This window comes from Thalia democratica, chromosome 4 (assembly GCF_965202585.1).
Source record: "Thalia democratica chromosome 4, ktThaDemo2.hap1.1, whole genome shotgun sequence".
NCBI lineage: Eukaryota > Metazoa > Chordata > Thaliacea > Salpida > Salpidae > Thalia > Thalia democratica.
This window is the reverse complement of record NC_139168.1, coordinates 80857316-80879766: the sequence shown is the minus strand read 5'-3', so window position 1 is coordinate 80879766 and position 22451 is coordinate 80857316. Positions and strand designations below refer to the sequence as shown.

The 22451-nt window shown below is 24.7% G+C and overlaps 1 protein-coding gene across 1 annotated transcript; it reads left to right on the top strand.

Moving 5' to 3' along the window:
- LOC145834962 (uncharacterized) lies at positions 1 to 12182 on the top strand. The gene is made up of 6 exons (XM_082942490.1): positions 1 to 42; positions 8033 to 8169; positions 9023 to 9177; positions 9422 to 9547; positions 10193 to 10420; positions 11887 to 12182. The coding sequence occupies exons 2-6, from the start codon at positions 8063 to 8065 to the stop codon at positions 12018 to 12020; spliced, it is 750 nt and encodes a 249-aa protein (XP_082798616.1). The 5' UTR covers positions 1 to 42; positions 8033 to 8062; the 3' UTR covers positions 12021 to 12182.
- The last annotated feature ends 10269 nt before the right edge of the window (positions 12183 to 22451 follow it).

Sequence of the window (22451 nt, the reverse complement as noted above, 5' to 3'; positions counted from 1 at the left end):
TTTAAAAGTAAAAGCGAAGTTTTAAATGCTAGACTTTATTAGGTTAGTAACGCTTGTCTATATATAGGTAATTGTTGTTGTGAATACTGTATTTCGTGACAGATATTTTATTTTTAAAATAAACAAAAAAAAACTTAAATTTATTTAAGTTTTATCTTTGCAATGAGGTAAAGTCTCTAAATATATGTGTAAAGTGAGAAATATATATTAAAAACAGACTTACTACACACTTGAAAAGCTATACAGTAACCTCTCGGATCTTTACGCACTCGTGACGTTACGCACTCTCGTTTAGTTACGCATTTCAGAATTCTATAAAATTCAGAAAATAAAATTTTTATTTTTTTTTAATATTGCACAAATACGTTTAATGTATATTTTTAAATTTAAATGAGTTTTTAAATGCTAACACACCTCTCTATATCTTTAGACTTTGTAAATTTATGTTTCTTGACTAATTGATAAACATTTAGTTGTAGCTCAGTATATAAGAAATTTTGTTAACAATAAGAGATTATATCAAAATTCTGAAATAAACATGACAGTGTTTAATAATGAAAGTATAATGAAATAACTAGAGTTTAAAACACAAAGAAATAATATAGCAGTCTTGCCCTATATATTAATAAACACTATTTTATAATTGTAAAGAAATGCTTAATTATAAATTGAATTTGCTAAGTAGAATAGAATATAAATGTCACATATAATAAAGATAAAGATTATTTCTACTCGTATTATTATTATTTTATAGAAATTCAAATCCTTTCTTTTTAATATATGTATAGTTTTATCTGTTGTTTTCATATTTATAAACGAAGTAAACAAATAGTTATAAGTGGGAAAATGCCCAGTCTACTTTTAACTAGTAGCAATATTAAAAAACAGCCATTATAGTGAGTATATTTGGTACCTATCGTTTCTTTACGATCTCTCATATCTTTACGCACTTTTTCAGTGGACACAATGTGCGTAAATAAGCGAGAGGTTACTGTAACTTGATTTATTTACTTTGCTTAACATTATAGTTTGTAAAACATACTGTTTTGATTTTTGGACAACATTATTCAATTTTAACCTTAACTCTTTTAATTAATTTTTCGTAAAGTTTGATTTTGTCACAAAGAAAAGAGTTTTAGGCGCAATATTATTTTCTTACGAAATAATTTGTTTTCACCAAAATTTGAACAATTTTGTCGCTTTAAAAGTGACGTAACTTCAATTAGACTTAAGTGTGAAATTTAAATACAGTCTTTTAGAGACTGAAAATATTCTTTGTTATCTTTTTACCATGACTAAAAGCTTGATATAAAAACCCTAGGGGATTAATGTTAATCCTATGTCTTCTCAAATGTACTTTAGTGTGTTGAAACAGAAAAAAATTAACGCGCTATGATGACAAATGAGTGTATAAAGTCACAGTAAAATGCTGGATACTTGAATAAAAGCGTCTTTTTAATTTAAAACTTGTTAACTTAAAATCTCGAACGGTACATAGAAATTTTATAGATTCATGTTTCATAATTTAATTTTATAGAAATACTTAAGTTAAGGTCAATAATTAGAGTAATGGTTAAAGAAATTTTGGACAAATAAGTATAATTAAAATAAAAACTAGATAATTTATAAGATAAATTAATTTTACTTAATTAAAGCAATCAAACCAAATCCAATCTGTTTTGTATTTGAGTGTAAAAGACATTACTTTAAATCGACTCAAGATAAAGTACAAAATAATTCACAACTTGGAAAGTTACTAAGTATTTGTTTTGCTACGTAAGTATTTTACCTACTTGTCTCGCAATCTTAAATCTATATAACATAATGAAAAAAATTATTTTTTAAAATTTAAAAACAAGTTTGCCACATCTCCGAAGAAAAGTTTTCAGGGAAAACAATAGTTTTGTGTTTTTGTATGTTTGCAAAAATACATCTATATTTATTTATAAGTTTAAAGGTTTTGCTGAAACAATAGTTTTTCTGAACAGCTTTAATTTATTTTCTAAAAGTACGACAAAAACTTTCACCTTTTATGACAGTAAAACATTATTTATGATAAAAATTAAAAGTGATATACGGAATTTCAAAAATTTAATAAACAGTTTTGAGACGTTAACCATTTAAAGATTATTCATTACAAAAGAATTTAATGCTTTCAAATAGTTCAGGTACAAATTCATTAAACTTATATTATTGAGAAACTAATTATCACGATAAATAACTTTTAAATGTAATATACAACTTTACAATTGAATTAAGAAATAAATTAAGTTTTAAAGACATTAGAGGTACTTATTCTAATTATTTGATATTTTAAGAAGCTTTAAATTAAATATATATTTTATTTTAATAAATATGTTTATTTTACACAAAAAAAAAATGTTATAATTAAAATTCATGTTTTAAGTTTTACTCATTATTATGTTTAAGTCTTTTGATTTTTGTATAGGATTTGTAGGTAAGTTAAATGATGGTTTAAGTCTACTTAACGACTTTGTGTCAACTCTATTATTTTAAGTTAAAAGAATAAGTTTTGGTTAAAAAAATGTAACACACAGTCATGCTTATATTGACATGAAGATAATAATAAAGCGAATCAATTGACTTTTTTTAACATTGGTTTTCATAGCTAACCTTTTGGACAAATATTAAAACATAATTTCGTAGCTAAAAGACTTATTTACTTTGATTCAAATTGTCACGTGCACATACTCATATTGACATCGAGATTAACTATGTTTTTTTTTAGGTTTTCATAACAAACCTTTTATGACAATTATTAAAACAAAATTACATAGCGATTACTTAAAAACTTATTTAATTTTTAGTCAAATTGTCACGCGCACATAGAGACAGCACTTAGGTTAAAGATATGTCAATAACTCTTAGAATTTACGTAGTTGTTAAGAAATTGCATTGAAAAACGTCAATAACAAACTTTCATTATGTCTCCTGACGTAAGTTACTACAAGTGTTTTTGTTGAAACTACAGAGATTTTTGCAGCTGCTATTTGGATACATTATAAATAACAAGTCTAGAAAAACAAAATTTAAGATTAGTTTTATTTGATAACTTGCTAGAAAAACTATTCTATACAATCTAAAGGTTTAAAAACGGGGTATTTTGTTTTTATGATAGGTTAAACGATTATGTTTACTCAAAAAATTGATCAATTTTTCTGGTATAAGTCTAAATTTTTATATTAAATACTGCGTTTGATACGTATCACGGCTAATCTAAGAACCTAATTGGATTTAAGTTTTAGTTTCACTAAAACCATGTGTATCTTAAAAACTGTCAAAATGAGACAGATCACACTTTTTTTTGTGAATTAAAACAAAAACTGACAGGTATTTGATTCTGTATTGATTAGATTAATCACTTTTGTGACAGTTTGAATGTTTATTCAATTTTGATCAAATCAAAAACTTGTGTAAATTAAGGTAAAAAATAGTACTTATTTCTTTATTTTTATTAATAGTTTTTATCAAATGTCTTCATTTTAATCAATAAATTTTCTATAAACCTTTAAATTAATACTTAATCTAGTAGTTTAACAAGAAAAAAAAAGCAACGAATAAAGTTTACTAATAACTGTAATTTTTTTGTTTATATTATATTTAAAAGCCATGACTTTTTATTTGCTCATTTTATTTCGATAGTGCTTATTTTGTAATACTCATGCACAACTTGTATAAATTTAATGTTTGTTTTTCACACTTATATTTATATTAACATAAAATTTTACTTATGCAGTTAAGTTATATAAAAAATTCTACAAATTATTTTATAACAAAAATTTCGCAAAGGTGTTAATAGCTTACTGAAAAAAAGATAAACTTAAAACTAAAAGAATACTTTCATATTTTTTTTAAATCAAAGAATTTATATTTTTAGAATTTTTACTAGTTCAATTATATACTTTTTTTAGAATTTTAGCTGGTTTTGTGCTTTTTTATTAACTAAAATAACTTTACAAGTGCATCAAAAATCTATTTTGCTTTATTCGTTACTTCAAAAAGAAAATTGAATAAAACTAATAAAATTTTTATAAGTGCTATAGATAATAGCAACATATGCTAATGAAACTTATTTTTGACAGATTATTGATTTAACTCACCAAAAAGTTGAGATAATTCGGCCTTTATGATATTAATATGTAGTATAGTTTTGATACAAGTTGGTTTATATTGAAATCGATTTTTCTTTACTTAAAAAACAACTATTTTACTAAGAGAAGTAAAACTGCATAAACACACAGTTTTTAACTTTTAACTAGTTAAAAAAAAACTATTTTTTAACAGTTTTATTCTGTTTGTCATAGTAATTTCTGTTCTATTTCTTAGTAAAGTTAAAAAAGTATATATTTAAGTGCTTAAAGTATGAGCCACATTCAAAATGATCGTGTTTGACAGTTTATTGATTTATCTCAACAAAAAGTTGAGATACTGGACTTTAACTTTATATTGATATTTTGACATTGATATTGACTGACAGTGAAGCTATCGGTCAAAAGTGTCAAAATTAAAAAATAATTGTTAATGATAGAAAATCTTAAACTTTTATAAATTAACTAAAATCAAACTGGTTTTTCATTAAACTTTTTTAACTAGTACTAAATAGTTTTTAGTGACGAGTTATGTGAAATTAATTTAACTAAAATCTGTCATAAATAATGAATAAGAATGTTCTAAAATAAAACTTAAGTAATGTTTTGTTATTCTGATTATTGAATTTTTTGAAATAGTAAAAACATAAAAACCAACATTTTAGATAAATATTTGTTTGTTTATTGTTTTATTATAAACGTATATGTATATAATTATAATTATATTAATATCTTATATATTTATACATATTTATTTATTAATCATAATGGAATGTAACCTTAATAAAGAACTTAAATTTTTTAATTAGAATTTTACTAAATCTATATTTTATTATACAAAATTTTGATTAATATGATGTATATAACAACAATTAATTTTTTTAGCTTAGTTTTTACTTTATATACTTTTAACTTATGGTCTATCTTCAAAAAGTTTGTTGTTCATATTTCATAACATTTATATTTTGTAGATATATACTGTTTTTTCAATAGTTCATATAAATCATTTTTAAAAGGTAGTTTGCAGAGTATTTAAAAGATTAGCTTTTTTTCTGAAACAAATTTGTCTAAAAAGTATCATAAAACAAATTTTAATTAAACTTAAGTAAAATTTATTACTTACTTTTGAGTACTTATTTAAAGTTGAACTTTAAGCATCATATTAGTAAAAACCAAAAACCACGATAAAATGTGCATCAATCCCTTCAAAATATAACATCAATATTTCAAGTCTTATGAGAAAACCCAGATTTTTAGTTGTAAATGTGATTTTATACGAAGCTTACTATATACTCCTACAAATTGAAAAACTAGCACACTTAAGCTTTTTTAACCTAACGTGCATAAATAACATCAGAACATCAAGTTGTGTGATTTTTAAAAACGATGAACGTTAAAAATAAGTAACAGTTAATTTTTTGTTTTCATCAATTACTGTATTGATCTGCTTAAAAAAATACTACTTGCAACGGTTTCAGGGTAGATGTACCAACAACGAAAATTTAAAAAATTTTATTTTAAGTCTTTTGTTTTCGTTTAAGTATATTGATGCTAATATGTAACCAAATAGAAAAATTTACTATTGTAAAGATAAGGCTTAATAAATTCACCTTTTTTTATTACAAAAGCAACACATCTAATTAATCTATTTAAACACAAAAATTTTACTTATCATACGTCATCAGTATAAAAAAGTTCAAGTGGAAAATTCGTAATAAAAAGAAGTGTTCTCTCTTGTATTACTCTTGATGTGTGTCTACTCTTCTGCACTATGCTGTATGTAAATTAGAAAGCTTTAAAACAAAAGCTGTGTTTTACTTGAGATTAATTTTGTAATGCAATATTGAAGCTTGAATAAAAATGTTTAGATGTATTAAGATTTTGATGTAATTTAAACCTTGATACCAAAATGTTGTTAAATTTAAATGTTGGTTTATATACCAAAAATACTAACAACTTTTTACAGAGTAATATGAATTAGTTTATTTGTTTTAGTTTTGTTTTGAGCTACGTTGGTAGTGTTTCTTTTGAAATAGCAAGTTTTTTAGTATATCCGTCGTGTTTTGACATTTAATTTATAATCTATAATTACTTTTTAAATTCTTAAAAAAAACAGATTTTTTTTTTACTTGAAGATAAACCTTAATTCTGCTAAATTTTTATGCTAAATAGACTTTAGAATTTTATAAACACTGGATATTTATAAATATATGTTAGATTTAACAAGCTAATGTTGTTGAAAAATGATCAACTCTATTCAATTTTCAGTATCATTAGGTTTTTTGATTTTAGAAGGTATTTAAAACGCTTAAAGTTAAATTTTACTATTTGTATTTTCAATGTTTTATAATTGTATCTCAATTTTTATTTAACTATAAAACTATATTTAAGATTTACTTTTTATTGTAACAAGATATAAACACTTATAACAATATTAGCAACAAAAAAATAAAAGCTACTTTAAATTCAAAGTTTTTTATTTTTTTTAAAAAGAAAAGTATGTGTTATGATTTTGATGTTGCAAAAATAATTTGTAAAGTATCATGTCAACATTACCTATAAATAGCTTCTATATTAATTAGTTATTACAAAACTATAGATCTTTAAAGTATATAAAAGTATTCTTAAAGTCATTGGAGATTGTTTACTTTTCGTCAGTTTCAAGTTGTCATACTTTGATTAATGTTCTTTTATTTTTGCTTGAAAACGTTATTTACATAATTAGTTAATAAGTTTGCTAGAACTCATAAAAAACATTAACTAAGGGTAACTAATTTAAACAGTTTTCGTATTATCCAATCTTAAACTGAGTTAAAACTTTTAGAATAATTTATTTAATGCTGACATTACATTTCATAAGTGTTTGTTTAACAAACTTTGTATGATGTTTTTCGTGTTTATAATATTAACAAGGTTTTCATACTGTGTCTATCTCTAACAAAAACTTTTAACTTTATTTCAACTACAAAGTATGTAGTACAATGACATATCCTTAAAATATATTTCAAAGTGGCCACTACAATGATTTCAATAAAAAAACAATATTTTTTAGCACTGTCTAGTTTTGATTAACTGAACTTTATGTCTGTTGAAAATCTATTTGAAAAATAAAGCATTAATACTTTTATTTACTTTTTTTCACTTTATTCTGGTGGAGCATCTGCTAGAATACTCCACCATACCTGTTACATACTCGACGCCCCTGTTACATACTTTGTAATACTGTTCTATGTTTTAAAGTGGCCAACTAAATGATCTTAATAAAAACAACATATGTGTTCTGTTATTATTGAACTGTTGATTATTTAGCCACAAACTCATTTATAGAAGTACTAATATTCAAACTTTGACTTTTTTTTTATTTAGTTATTCTAGATGACAAGCTTGTTTTAACGTAAAAAAAACTTTATTTAAAATCTCAAGTTCAGTCTTAAATTAAGCTATGTTTTCTAAAAAATAAGTTTTTTCATGTTAGAATTATAAAAGGTACGTTTATTAAAAACTAGGAGTTAATAAATAAGTTATAACTGTTCAAAATATAGGTTTAATTGTTTGCTAACAAAAGATCCTAGTGAAGTAACTTCACTGGAATATAAATAAACAAAATTATACAGTAATCTTCCTTTATTCTACCAAGATTTTTTCTGTGTGTTAACGAATCAACACACTTCAACTGGGTTGTTAATGGGAAAGATGATTAACGTTTCCCATTAACAACCCAGTTGAAGTGTGTTGATTCGTTCACACACAGAAACAAATGTTGGTAGAATAAAGGAAGATTACTGTATAAATAAGTTATACTAATTTTGAAACGAACGAACTTAAGTATAAATAAATAAGGGAAGTTAAGTCATTTTAAAAGTTTAAATTTAATAATTTTCTGCATTTTTTTTTATCATTTATATTCAGTTAAAATTATACAGGTTATTCAGAGAGTAGTTTAAACAAAAGGCATGAATTGTATTAATTTACTTTTTTTCTTTCAATCCATTTTACTTACCTTGGTAAAGTCTAATAAAGTCGTTCGTAGTATAATTTGGGACCAAGAAAACACTGAAGGGTTAGTATTTTGATTCCTTGTTTAATTTATTGAATTGTATTTTGTTAAAGTAATATTATTATAATGATTTCATAATATGTTTTTTTTTTTGTAAGTAAAATGAAAACACGTAGAATAAAATCATAGCAGAAAGTTTAAACAGTCGTTAAGTACTTTTCAAATTACCAGTAAACATTTCTTTTTAACAACCTTAAACTATGTTGTAGTACAACTACTATTGTGATTTAAATCCGATTGCTTATGATTAGTTTCACAATATTTAGCTTAAAAAATTAACTTTCAATCGAATTTTAGTATCTTTTAACTTTTGTACTTGTTCTAAAATGTTTAAGTTTTTTTTAAATCTTAATGTTTGCTTTACGTTTTTTAAAGCAAACTAAAATGTTCTACTTAAATTTTCTTTTTATAGTTTAAAAAATATTTGTTTGTTCGTAACATACATAGTTATAAACATCAGTTTATTTCACTACAAGTATAAGGCAAAGTGGATAGTTAAAACAGTTTTGAAATTATGTTTACTAATTTTCGCTATTTTGTCCTACGCTTTATAAGTGTACTTGTCTAAAATAACTACAGTTAGAGTTGTTGTTTTTAAATTCCGATGAGTTTTAATTACTGTGTATACCTTTGCAGTATGTAATACATAGCCAATATAAAATAAATGCTGATAAAGTTCACAGACAAGCAGCTTAAAATATTTGGTGGATTCGTGATACGTTGTTTACGTAACAGAAGCAAAATATTATTTCTATTAAGTATAAATAACTTGTTACACACGTTAATGAAGCATACTGAAATATCACTATTATATAGTTGATTTTTTATATAACAATAACAGTTTTTTTATATACAGTCTTTCACTGGGAGAAATACTTCGCGAAAATGTAAGAATTGGTGATAGTGTGGATATAATATGTCCACAATTCGAAGACGATAGTGGTATTTCTTCGTTTGTTTTTTACAATGTAACTAAGGAGGTTTTTGATTCTTGTGGCAAAATCGATGAAGGTAAAAGTTTATAAAGCGTATAAAAGATTATAAATATTAAGTTGTCACATAAGTATTTTAAGATTGTTCATTCTAGTATCATTAATTAAAAATAATTTTAATTTTGTTTACTTTGCTTTTTAATTTTTTTAAACAATTATTTTAGATATAAATGAAACTGTAATAACTTTCTGCAAATTTTAGTACAATCATAATAATATGTGTTAACATCATACATTATAAACAAGATTGAATAACTATTTAGATTCTGATATACTACTTGATTGCAACCCACTTACAAAGAGCAATAAAATAACATTAAGTTTCCAAAACTTTGTTCCTGAGCAAAGTAGTATTATCACTACTTCTCAAAAGTACACTTACTTGATGGGTAAGTTTAGAATAGATTATAGCAGTACGGTTTGTTACATATTTTTATTTAATAAACTTTTATTTCTTGTGCTAAGATGTCTTTACTGTTATTACATTGTTTTCTAAGACTATAGAAATGAAGTAAATTGTTTGAACTAAAAATACAGCTAAATTTACTTTAAGTGAAGGCTTATTTAAGTATAAAATAAGTGTGGAATTAAAATATTTTATTCACTGACCGGTTTCAATTAGAAAAATCCGATCTAGTCAAATAATACTAGAAAGTTTACTATTTCATTATACTTTAAAACTTAGGATTTTTCCCAATAAAAACAAAGTTTATTTGTATATTTTAGATTATATATAAATCTATATAAAAAAAGTATATTTTTTTACTTGCCCAATTTGTAAGGTGAAAATATACAGCATTTTTTTTAATACTGTATATTTTGATTATGAAATAATTATAAAATTAAAAAATAGTACGTTCAAATAGTTGTTTATAATTTGAAATATGTTTTTTTAATTAGATAAACATACACACATGTTTATTTAACATAAACCATGATATTTCTATGTATGGAAAAAGAAAACTATTCTTTAATTAACTTTCATACTATGATGCTATCGAAAGTAAAGTAATATAAAAAATTACGATTTACAGCATACTCTAATGAAACTGAAGCTAAAACTTCTCAACCAAATTGCAACAACAAAATGCGAATGAAAATCAGAGCTCGTCCGAAAAGACATCACAGTCATCAGAAAAAAATTATAATTCCTAGCGATAAGTTCTTGCCAGAACCCACGAAAGTTCATAATCATAAAGACGTCACAATAATTAGAACTACCGATACCAATGTCGATTTAAATCACGCCGGGGTTTATAAAGGTAAGTAAAACGGGTCAAAAGTGCACGAAAAAACTTTTGCATGGATTAAATTTTTTTATATTCTAATTTTTTTTGCTTATTTATTATTATTTTTTATTTTTTGATTTACTATCACTGTTTACCCTAAGCCTAACCTTTAGTAAAAATTTTTTCAAGTTTTTGCGTAAAATTGTAACTCATAGGAGTTTAATTTTTTTGTGCAAAACTGTCTTCGTGTAAATTTAACCCGTCTACAAGTACAACATAATACTTTTTTAAGACTTGATTAGGTCTAAGTTACTTAATTGTTTTAAGTCTATAGAAAAAGTCTTAATTAAATTAAACCGCAATATTTTATATAGTATATAGCTTGTAAGATTACAGTCATCTCTCGCCAATATACGTACTCATTTAGCACTCTCGTTTGGTTATGCATTTAAGAATTATAAAAACTACACAAAACAATTTTCTAACCATAACAACTAAAAGAACACTTAAGTAAAACTTGAAACAGGTTTTTTGACAATATAGAAGTTCGATGAATTTTTAATAAAATTGAGGTTTTTGCATTTTTAGTTTGTTTATTCCACAAGGAACCTGTTGAACTCTATGGTTTCGCCTTTTATATTTTAAGTGTTTAAACCTCTCTGTGTACCTTAAAACGAAAAAAGTACAATGATTAAATCTCACAATACTTATGTATGTTTCATTTAAACTCAATTAATCCATACTTTTTGCTATTTTTTTGTTTTCCCAAATAAGTTTAAACTTGTCTTGCATAGTATTAAAGGAAGGTTGTAAATGCAATAACAAGCTTAAACTTAGGTAGGTAAGCAACAAAGTATTAAAAACAACTTGTGTACACATAAACAATTAAAAAAAAAACTTTTCACAAATATCTCTGACTTGAATGAAAACTAAAAGGAAAAGTTCTCAAACTGTACTAAATCAAATGCATAAAATTAGAACCATGAACATAGTAAGTATATATGAAAATTTTCGTTTAGTTACGTTCTCTCGTTTAGCTACGCACTTTTTGTAAACACGATGTACGTAGATTCGCGAGAGGTGACTGTAGTTATTGAATTTTTATGTAATTTAATAAAGTGTATGTATAAATTTATTACCTTGTTTTAAAATAAAGTCAAAATAATTCATAATTAACATTTTGAAAAAAGCTTTTAATGTGCAAAATCAAAAGTATAAAAGCTTAGTTACAATAGGTAAGGTTAGATTTTGAAAATGTTAAATAAAATATTTTTACGTATGTTACACACTTTTTATTTTGAAATACCTCAGAACTTTTATATCAAAATTTTTACAATATTGCATATGAAAATTTTTAAAATTTTTGAAATTTTTTAAAGATCAGCTTGAAAAAATTATGTCAAATATGCCTGTTACATTTTCGCTATTCCGTGTAATGCTATTTATAAGACATAACTGTAACGAAGTTAAAAATAAAAAAATATCTATCAATTAAACAGTTGGCAAAGAATTTGACAAGCTATTTATACAACCAACTGCAAGATCAAAGAACAACTCAAGTATGATAAAGTCAAGTTTTATTTTTACTGTGTTATTTTTGCTGCTTACATTATATAATTTGCTTGCTAATTGATTTAGGTTATGTTAGATTTACATTTAAAAACTGTCAATAATAAGTTTTTAACAATAAGTCAATTATAAAACTCTTAGGTATAGCCTGTTTGAATTAGAAAAACTTTAACTAATAAAGTGGTTTTTTTTGATTTCTTATATGTTTAAAATAAGTATAAAGTTATTTAAAAAAATTAAGGATTATTTGTTATTTATTTTTATGCAATAAAACGTTTTTAAGTAAAATAGCAAAACCACGTTTTTTTAAACATTTTTTTAGTTTTTGTAGGTTTTCTTTTTTTATCTTTTAAATCATCATTAGTAGTTATAAAGTGCTTAAATAAAACTTGTTAAAAATTAAAATGATGTTTTATTTTTACGTAAGTTAAATTTAAATCTTTTCATACTAAAAACGTTTCTTGGTTTTCAATATAGTTTTAATTTGTTTAAATGAAATCACATGTTTTATCTTTTGTAGGTTGTTAGTAAAATTATAGTGAATAAATTAGAAATGTTTATATTTTTATTTTTTATAATATGATAACGTTAGTATATAGTGTATTTAAACCACTAAAATTGATTTGTCGTAACGCATAAACTAATTACAATTTTTTTTTGTTTGAGCTCAGTCGACTATTTAACATAAAATATATCAAAAAATCAAAAATTCAAATCTAATCGTTCACAATAACGATCCTATCGAAGCGAGCACGCTAAAAGTCATTAAAATACAATTTTTTTTTCAGTTCAATAAAAAAAGAACTGCGAAGTTTTATTAGTGTAAAATATATCATAATTAAAAAACTACGAATTTTTCAACACTGGTAATCAAACCTGTTTGAATACTTTTGTGTAATGAAATAGCTGCATGGTTGGCTGAATTGAAAAATATTCTAACGCAAAATAAAATCATATATTTTACTGCAATAAATTGTATTTGCATTAAGTTCGAATTAAAATCATAATACAAAAATTGTATTCTTCTATATTTTATTTGTTTGTAAATAGTGAAAGTTTTAAAGCATATTGTTAAAAACTTAGTTCGGCATAAATAAAAAGTTTAACCGACAAAAAATAATGTCAGGATCTTGTAAACAAAATTTAGCATTTAAAAAACATATTGTTATTAAGTCAAAGCTAAAACTAAACTGATAACAAAATTACACTTACGATGAAATATTACCATAGTGTTTTAATAACTCTTGACATTAAGTTTAGTTACAAAAAATATTTCTGTATTCCTAACTAAAAACAGTTTAACAGTAACATAATGTTGTATTTTTTCAATATATATTAAAAAAATTCACGGAATATTAATAGAACACCATACGTTTTAAAAGCTACAAACGAAAAAACTACAAACAACTACTTTTAAAATATTTTTTTATTTTGATAATCGTTTACAATATTTTAAACAAAAAAACATTATAAAATATTTACCATAAAATTTAGTGACAACTTTTTTTCTATAGGTTGTCGGTAAAAAGGTTTTTGGTATGAAAAAATAAGTTATTTCTCACTATAATTCTGACAATTCACGTTTATTTTGATAACAGTAAGTTAGTTCCAATTAATAAAACAGTAAAATTTAAAAAAAACCATTCATATTTACATGTACAGTAAACTATTTTTAGTATTCAAATTACATCAAAAAGTTGAAATTAACTGATTTTAAGTTAGTTTAGTTAAATAAACTAGTTTCAAACAAATCGTTAACACTTTAAACAATATTTTAAATATTATTTATCTGTTCGCTTCAGATTAAAGAAAGATTAAAGAATGAAAGAGTTGTTCAAAACAATGTGTTTGTCTTCATATTACCTAATTAAGTTTTGCTTATAAATATAGTTGTTAAACCTGTTTTACACACAACAAGACCGCTTTTTAGTTATACAAACTTAAGTAAAAGTGTTCAAACCAAATATTTATTTATTAAGTAGCAATAAAATTACGGCCTTTTTAAGTAAAATAAAATAGGAAAAAGCTATTGTAAAACAAACTTAAAAATAAATTCTAAAATTAATATTTACGTTCGGTTATTGAAATAGGTGTTCTAATTGACTGTTAGTTTACTTATAATAAAAGCTGTAAGTAACATGTTTGTAAATAAGGTTTTAGGAAGTTGGTTTGAAAGTTTTATTAAGTCCGAAAACTACATGTACTTAAAAGAGTAAAAAAATGAAAAAAGTGAATTTTGTATAAACTTGTTTTTCAAATAGTTCTTATAAAACTAGTCTGTAGAACATGGTTATGTGATGTGATTGTTACAGTACGCAAAATTAAAGTTACTGAGCTGGTAATTAAAAAAGAAGAAAAAAAAAGACAAAGTACAAGTTGGTCGTTTTCATCAGCTTTGTAATAGCTCATAAAAATATGTTAAAAAGTATTAGAATACATTTTATATTTAGTACTATAAATGCTTGAAATTAAATCAATTGTATTTTTCTATCCGTAAGTAGATTTCAAACAAAGGGGTGCGTTGATACTTGACTTGTAAAGAGTACAGTGACGTAACAATTGAAATTGTCAATGTTTTTCTTGTATTTAAATAGAATAAACCTCGCCAAATCATTCAAATTCATTATCTGAACACTTATGATATCTGATTTTAACACTGTAGTAATTGCAGTTGAAAACGTTTTTAAATATTTAAACCTATGTATTTTATAACTAATTATATTTTTTTAAATGTCACAAGTGCCGTTTGTACATCTCATTGTTTTGTATAAAATGTCCGAGTTTGTTTTTACAACTAGTTGAAACTAAAAATTATAAAGTAAGTATTTAAGCAGATTGTTTGAATACAGTCCGAGTTTTTACAAGTTGTATAGAGTATAATGATTATATCATTTTTGTAAACTTATTTATGTTTAATCAGTTGAAGCTTAATATAGATCGTAAAACAGTTCTAAATATGTTATTAATAGTAGTAATAATTTTTATTCATTATAATTTTTTATCTGGTTTATCACTGTCAAACATGTTTAAATATTTTATTTTCTTAGTTAATTTAGAAAAGATAGTTAAGTTGAAAAAATTTTATGCTTCATAATAAATCGTTTATCATCGAAACTGTAAATTAGGATACAAAGTATTTCACATTTATTCACGTTAAAACCTCTAGAAATTTTTTAAACTGAGTTTTTTGTAAACTGTAAACTAAATTATATTTAATTTTTATAACGTGTTTTAGTTTTATAAAAACGCTTAAAAAAAAAGCAATTATTTTAATGAAAACTGTTAGAGTATAGTTTTAAAGTTTCTATTGTATTCTGAAGTTCGGTAAGTTACTAAAATCGTTCAATTAAAACTTATTTTATGCTGTAGCTTTGAAAAAATTTTAAGACCAAACAGATACAATTTTTTTTAAACTAAGCCTTTTCTATTTAAATTTTAAAAAGTACAGATGTTTCGACTTGTAATCAAACTAAACCTTTACTCGAATCACAATAGAATATATCTACACTGTAGTAATAGGCAATAAAGACTTGAACATTTAAAACTTTATTCTAAAACTATTTTATTTTTAGTTTAAATACTACCTTAAGTTTTACAAAACACGTGAGCATATACGATACTTTTACTAGCCATAGTGACACAACAAACAAAAAGTTGAACTTTCAAGTCGAATTTGAAACACAACTACAATTAACTGAAATAAATTTGCTCATTTGTCACGGAAAATTAAACACTTGTATTTTAGACTTTTGGAAAAAAACAGTGAATAACTTTATACTACCTGAGAACTTACAACATTTTAAAACTTTTATTTGTTTAAATTTATTTTGAATATCTTGTTATAAATAAAATTATTAATGTATTTTGAAACCAAATTACAATGTTTACGCTAACTTACTTATAAAAACATCATTCGAGTTAGCGGAATAACTAAAAATTAAATAAAAAATATACTAAAAACGATTTCAAATGTTAATAAAAACAAATTTTGTAGTAAGTAAAATGGTTTTAAAACATTTTATAGCTGGTTTAAATGTAATTAAATTATAAATGTAATACTTATAGCTTATCACTAAATTCAAATAAAGTAAAGTTATTTTAACAGGTATTTAAAATGAAATGCATCTTTTTCTATAAAAATTAATTATAACTAGAACCAAAAAATTTTTTTGTAAAGAATCACTTTGAAGTATTAAATTTTTAAGCTGAAATCAAAAAAAGTATGTTAGTTTCTTCTGGTATGGAGGCTTTTAAGACTTATTACACCAAAACTAGCATAAATATACATGGAAGTAAGTAATTTTACTGAACATATTATATCATTGTTTATATTAGAAATACATCTAAATAACTTAGTTTTTAAAAGTTAGAAATAGTTTCATAGCTTAAAATAGAGCAACTTAAATAACAGACTAATCGTTTCCTATCAAAACAAACTTGAAAGTAGTAAGTGGTTAGATTTGTCATAGGTAGTTTCCAAACAAACTTAATTGTAAAACTTTTCTTTGATGTTTCAAAAACTTTACTTTTAGCACTTAACTTACTACAAATGTAGAGAGGTTGTCAATGAGATATGTTTTATCAGTTAATTATAATCTAAAATAAAGAATTAGTAAAAATATTTGCATATAATTTTTTTTCAAAACGAGTTTAATACTTATAATTAGCTGCTACTCGTACGTTTTTCTTCTGATGCGAGTTATTTTGAAAGTAATATTGCGTTTAAGCGTTTAAACAATAAAACGAATGTAGATAGTAACTAAGCTAAAAAATATACAAGGTTTTATATTATACTTTGGAGCATACGAACATTAAAATAGTTGAAAATAAATTTTAGTCAGAATTTAACTTTCTTATCTAAAGTTTAAAATATCCAAGCTGCATTTAGTAATTAACGTAAATTTACATTTATTGGTCGATTGTAAGGTATTTTATTTAAACAAATTGATAACTTTATTTTATATATAGAGTTTTCTAAACATCTTGCTTCAGAACTAAATATTTTTTACTGAAGTAAACTATTTTCTCAATTTTAAAATAAAAGTTGTTTGATCTTATAACAATAGATCTGGAGCAACGAAAAAGTAAAAGTTAAAAAGTTAAGTACAGTAACCTCTCACATCTTTACGCACTCGTGACGTTACGCACTCTCGTTTAGTTACGCATTTTAGAATTCTAAAAAATTCAAAAAGTAAAATTTTTTTTTTTTAATATTACAAAAATTAGGTTTATTGTATATTTTTAATTTAAAATACGTTTTTAAATACTAAACCACCTCTCTATATCTTCAAAATTTGTAAACTTATGTTTGTTGACTAATTGATAAATATTTAGTTATACCTCAGTATTAACATTTTTGTTATATTTTAAATATTTTCGTTCAAAAGAAGAAATCCATTACAGCTCTAAATGCATATTTTTGTAAAAGGCTATAGAAACAAATTTTAATATAGACACCAAACCATTTATTAAATTTAATTAAATAAAAAAAAAGCTTATTAATTATAAACAAATGCTTAATTTAAATTAAATTTGCTAAGTAGAATAGAATATAAATGTAAAGTGCTAAATAAGTCACATAGTAATAAAGGTATAATCTTATTATTAAAATTTGTAAAATTTTTCTACAAGTACTATTATTTCATATAAATTTAAATTCTTTTTTTTACTGTATGTATAGTTTTATCTTTTGTTTTCATACATATTAATAAATTAAGTAAACAAATTGTTAAAAGTTGGAAAATTCCCAGTCTGCTTTTAACTAAAAGCAATATCAAAAAACAGTCATTATAGTAAGTATATTTGGTACCTCTCGTATCTTTACGATCTCTCATATCTTTACGCACTTTTTCTGTGGACACAATGTGCGTAGATAAGCGAGAGGTTACTGTATAAATTATTCATTTTTACCGTAAAAAAAAATCAATTTTGTTTATTTAATAAAAAGACAATGGTTTAAAAATAAAACCTTATTTTCGTCTAAAAAAGTAGTACGCTATCTAGTTTAAAAGTTTTATAGAATAGATTTGTATAACAAGCGTATGAATTTAACCTAAGTTAACAAATGTGTGTTAAAAATGACAAGTGTAATAATGGTTTTAACTTTTGTAAATAGCTATAAAAATATAATAAAACTTGAAATCTATTTTCCAATTTTATTAATAAATTTGTTTCGTTCCGAGAAAAAAAAAATATTTTAAAAACACTACTTTGAACTAAATTTTTAATCAAATAATTTAACGCAATTTTTAGTACATTCATATACAATTATTATGAAATGCGCGACTAAGTAACTTAAGATTTTTAACAAACCGAAAATAACCATACTCAATAAATATTGCTAGTTAAGATTTGTTAAGTATAAAATATTAGAAAAACGGTAGGAATAACATTTTCTTAATAACAATTTATAATGTAAAGTTTTCTCAAATTGAATTAAAAATAAAACCGTGTTAAAGTAAAAAAAAAAGCTCGTAAATGCTTAAATAAAGTTCTTTAATAAAAGTTTTTATTTGAAGTTTTACGTAGAACAATATTTTAAGGTACCACAATTCATTAATTCATGTTTATAATCTTAATTTAAATAAACTAGATGACTACACATCTTCTAATTTTAAATAAAAAATATTATGAATACTTAAAACAAAAATAATCTCAATCTCTTTAATTTTTAAACAGGAAGATAAGCTTAATTTAGTAAGGCTTTAAAACACAAATGTTAAGTATTTTTTTATACTTATATTCTCTTTGATGTTATAATTAGTGATGTACTGGACCCGAAATTTCGGGTCCGGCCGGACATGAACCCGAACTTTTTTTTCAAATTAGAATCCGGCCGGATCCGGATATCAGACAGAAATGGCAATATCAGGCCGGATCCAGACCGGGATAGTGAGTCATATTATGTCAATTATGTTATATTACACATATATATCATAAAATTTGGTCAAGCACTAAAAAAAAAGTAAAATCAAGAGAAATCTAAAGAAATTTAAGGTTTTTTCAATTTTCTTTCGGACAGTTTAGGGTATTTTTTTGGACAATTGCAAAACTCTAGGGATATCTAGAGAAATCTAAGGATATGGTAACCCTTTAAAGTGAGTATAAACTAGTGATGTACCGTACTCACTATCCGGGTCCGGGTCCGGCCGGATATTGCTATTTTTGTCTGATATCCGGATCCGACCGGATTCTAGTTTGAAAAAAAAAGTCCGGATCCGGTTCCGGCCGGATTCTAATTCGAAAAACAAGTCCGGATCCGGTTCCGGCCGGATTCTAATTTGAAAAAAAAGTCCGGACTCGGATCTCGTTAGTAAAAAAGAGCATACTGAAAATTATTTTTTACAAAAACAAACCCTGTGTAAATTAAAAAGAGTCATTTTCATCAGTTAAAATTAAACACTTACCGTGATTGGCTCATTTTGTACACCTGACTAATTTACATTTGTTTACATTTAAGTTGAGCTCAGAGAATATTTAGAATTAATACGGTTGAATGTACGAGCCAATGAGAATCATATGTAGAAATGTTTCAAACTAAATACTGATGAAACAAAACATCAGAACATGACAGGCAGTTTATATGTAAACAGTTAGTTAGTTTGGTGTGCAGCTTGAAGCAACAAAATATTTTGAACATTTTTGTGAATGCTGGTTGTAAGTAGTGTTTTGTTTTAAAAGTGAATATTTTAACTTGTGTTTAATTGTTTATATATTTAAGCCAGGTTTACAGTTTAATAGTTTATTAAAAATTTTACAGTTTCTTGTTTACTAAAAGTTTTATTTAATTTCTAGTATACTGTTTTAAGTCTTTTGATATAGATTTAGATAGCTTTCAGTTTTTAAAGTGTTACCAAAGTGTTTAATAATTTTGTATATGCTAATATTTTTTGCTGTGTTTTATATAAAAGATTCATTACTCAAAACTGTCGTGTCTGATTATAGAAAGTAGTCTCAGTTAGAATTTAGTATTTGTTAGATACTAATTAAATAAGGTAGGATTTAGTTATGATGGGTAGTACTAATAAGTTAATTGTACCACAATCAGTCCACAACTTTACTACCAAATTGTAAACCTTTGCTAGCTGTTCTACTGATTATTAGCTTGAAGTAATTTTTTTCAGTTTTTAAAAACCTTATTCTGACTCAGGCTTGTTTATACTCACTATAGCTAGTTTTATTGAATTAAACACTGGTAACTCTGCTAGTTTGAGGATTTTTAGAAATTTTTGAAAATCTTGGACTGCCTCAGGCTAGTTTAGTTTTTTGTAAAAACTCAGGCTAGTTTTCTTTTGTATTTTGAATGAGTTTGAGTTGATCCAGTTTTCAATATTTTATAATTTTCTAGTTAATTTTGTTCAAGAACTTGATTTCAGATTTTCAATTGTAAATAACACCTAAATTTGTAAACCTTGTGGCTAGCTGTTCTACTTATTATTAGATTAAAGTTCTTTTTATTCAGGTTTTTAAAACCTCATTCTGACTCAGGCTAGTTTATAGTCTAGTGATGTACCGGACTCACTATCCGGGTCCGGGTCCGGCCGGATATTGCCATTTTTGTCTAATATCCGGATCCGGCCGGATTCTAAATTGAAAAAAAAGTCCGGATCCGGGTCCGGCCGGACCCGAAATTGTGGGTCTGGTACATCACTAGTATAAACCTGAGTCAGAATGAAGTTTTTAAAAACTGAAAAAAATACTTTATCTAATATCAACAGAACAGCTAGCCACAAGGTTGACAATTTTAGGTAATATTTACAATTAACAATCTGAAATCAAGTTCTTGAACAAAATTAACTAGAAAATCACAAAATATTGAAAATTGGATCAGCTCAAACTCATTCAAAATATAAAAGAAAACTCTCTTGAGTTTTTTCAAAAAATCATAAAACTAGCCTGAGGCAGCCTAAGTTTTTCAAAAATTCCCAAAAATTTTCAAACTAGCAGGGTTGCCACTGTTTAAGTAAAAAAAAACTAGCTAGAGTAAGTATAAATTAGCCTGAGTCAGAATGAGGTTTTTTAACCGAAAAAATTACTTTAATCTAATAGTCAGTAGAACAGCTAGACATAAGGTTGCCAGTTTGGTAGCATAGTTTTTAATTTTACAACATAGGTAAAAAGTTGAATTTCTGAAATGTTTATTTCATAGTTTAAATGTAAACAGATGTAAATTAGTTACGTGTACAAAATGAGCCAATCACGTTAGGTGTTTAATTTCAACTGACGAAAATGAACCTTTTTAATTTACACATGGTTTGTTTTTGAAGAAATTTTTTCTGTATGCTTCTATTTTACTAACTAGATCCGAATTGGCCGGACCTCTGTTAGGATCTGACCGGAACTGGATCCGGACTTTTTTATAGGACTAGAATCCGGCTGGAACCGGATCCAAATATCTCTCAAATTAGGATCCGACCGGAACAGGACCCGGATATTTTTTTCATATCAAGAACCGGCCGGATAGTATCTAGGATAGTGAGTGCAGTACATCACTAGTTATAATTAGCATTGTACAGTTTTTAAGAAAATATTTTAAATTTATTTATACTTTAACCAATTGTTAAACTAAAAAATATAGGTTTAGTTAATTTATGAAATGTAAAGGTGTTTTAAGTTTTACTTGATGTTTTTTTTTATTTCTTGAATTTAGCGTGAGAATTAAAAGAGCAAGAAAATAACGCATTTTTCATGATTTAAACCTGGATTATTTCTAAACTATAATGTTGCATGATAAGCCAATGAGAGAGTAACATTTGAAAGTTTGAACTTATGTTCAAAAAGTGGGTAGCTGTCTAAATTGCGCGAGCCTACAAAATTGCAGGAGGGGACAAAATTGCACGAGTTCACAAAATTGCACGAAGATACTTTTGCACGAAGACACTTTTGCACGAGGGGATGAAATTGCACAAAGATAAAATTGCACAGAGATACTTTAGCACGAAGGGTCACTTTTTCACGAAGAAACTTTTGCACGAGCAGACAATTTTGCACAGAGACAATTTTGCACGGATTATTATTTTTTTTCAGATTTTTTTATTATTATTATTTTTTTTTATTACTATCACTATTAACCCTAACCCTTACCCTCGGTCGGAAAGTTTTTATTATCTTTTAAATTTATTTTTTTTACTATCACTGTTACCCCTAACCCTTACCTACGGTCGGTAGCTTTTTTATTATTATTATTTTTTTTTTTTTAATTATTTTTATTAGTTATTTTTTTATTTATATTTTTACTACCACTGTTACCCCTAACCCCTACCCTCGATCGGTAGCTTTTTTTTTAATTAGTTTTTTATTAATTTTTTTTTTATTACAATTTTTATTAGCTTCTTTTCTATTTTTTCTATCACTATTTCCCCTAACCCTTGGTCAGTAATTTTTTTTTCATAATTTTTTAGTTTTTTTATCGGTTTAATTTTTTTTTTCTTTAGTTTTTTACTCACGTGCAAAAATGTAACTCGTGCAAAATTGACCCTCGGTGCAAAATCGTCTA

What these genes read in the sequence shown, in the direction of transcription:
- LOC145834962 (XM_082942490.1), top strand. Translation starts at nt 8,063, where the DNA reads ATGAATTGTATTAATTTACTTTTTTTCTTTCAATCCATTTTACTTACC. An exon ending in TTGTGGCAAAATCGATGAAG is followed by an intron (nt 9,178 to 9,421) that starts GTAAAAGTTTAT and finishes ATAACTATTTAG; the next exon opens with ATTCTGATATACTACTTGAT. An exon ending in TCACGCCGGGGTTTATAAAG is followed by an intron (nt 10,421 to 11,886) that starts GTAAGTAAAACG and finishes TCAATTAAACAG; the next exon opens with TTGGCAAAGAATTTGACAAG.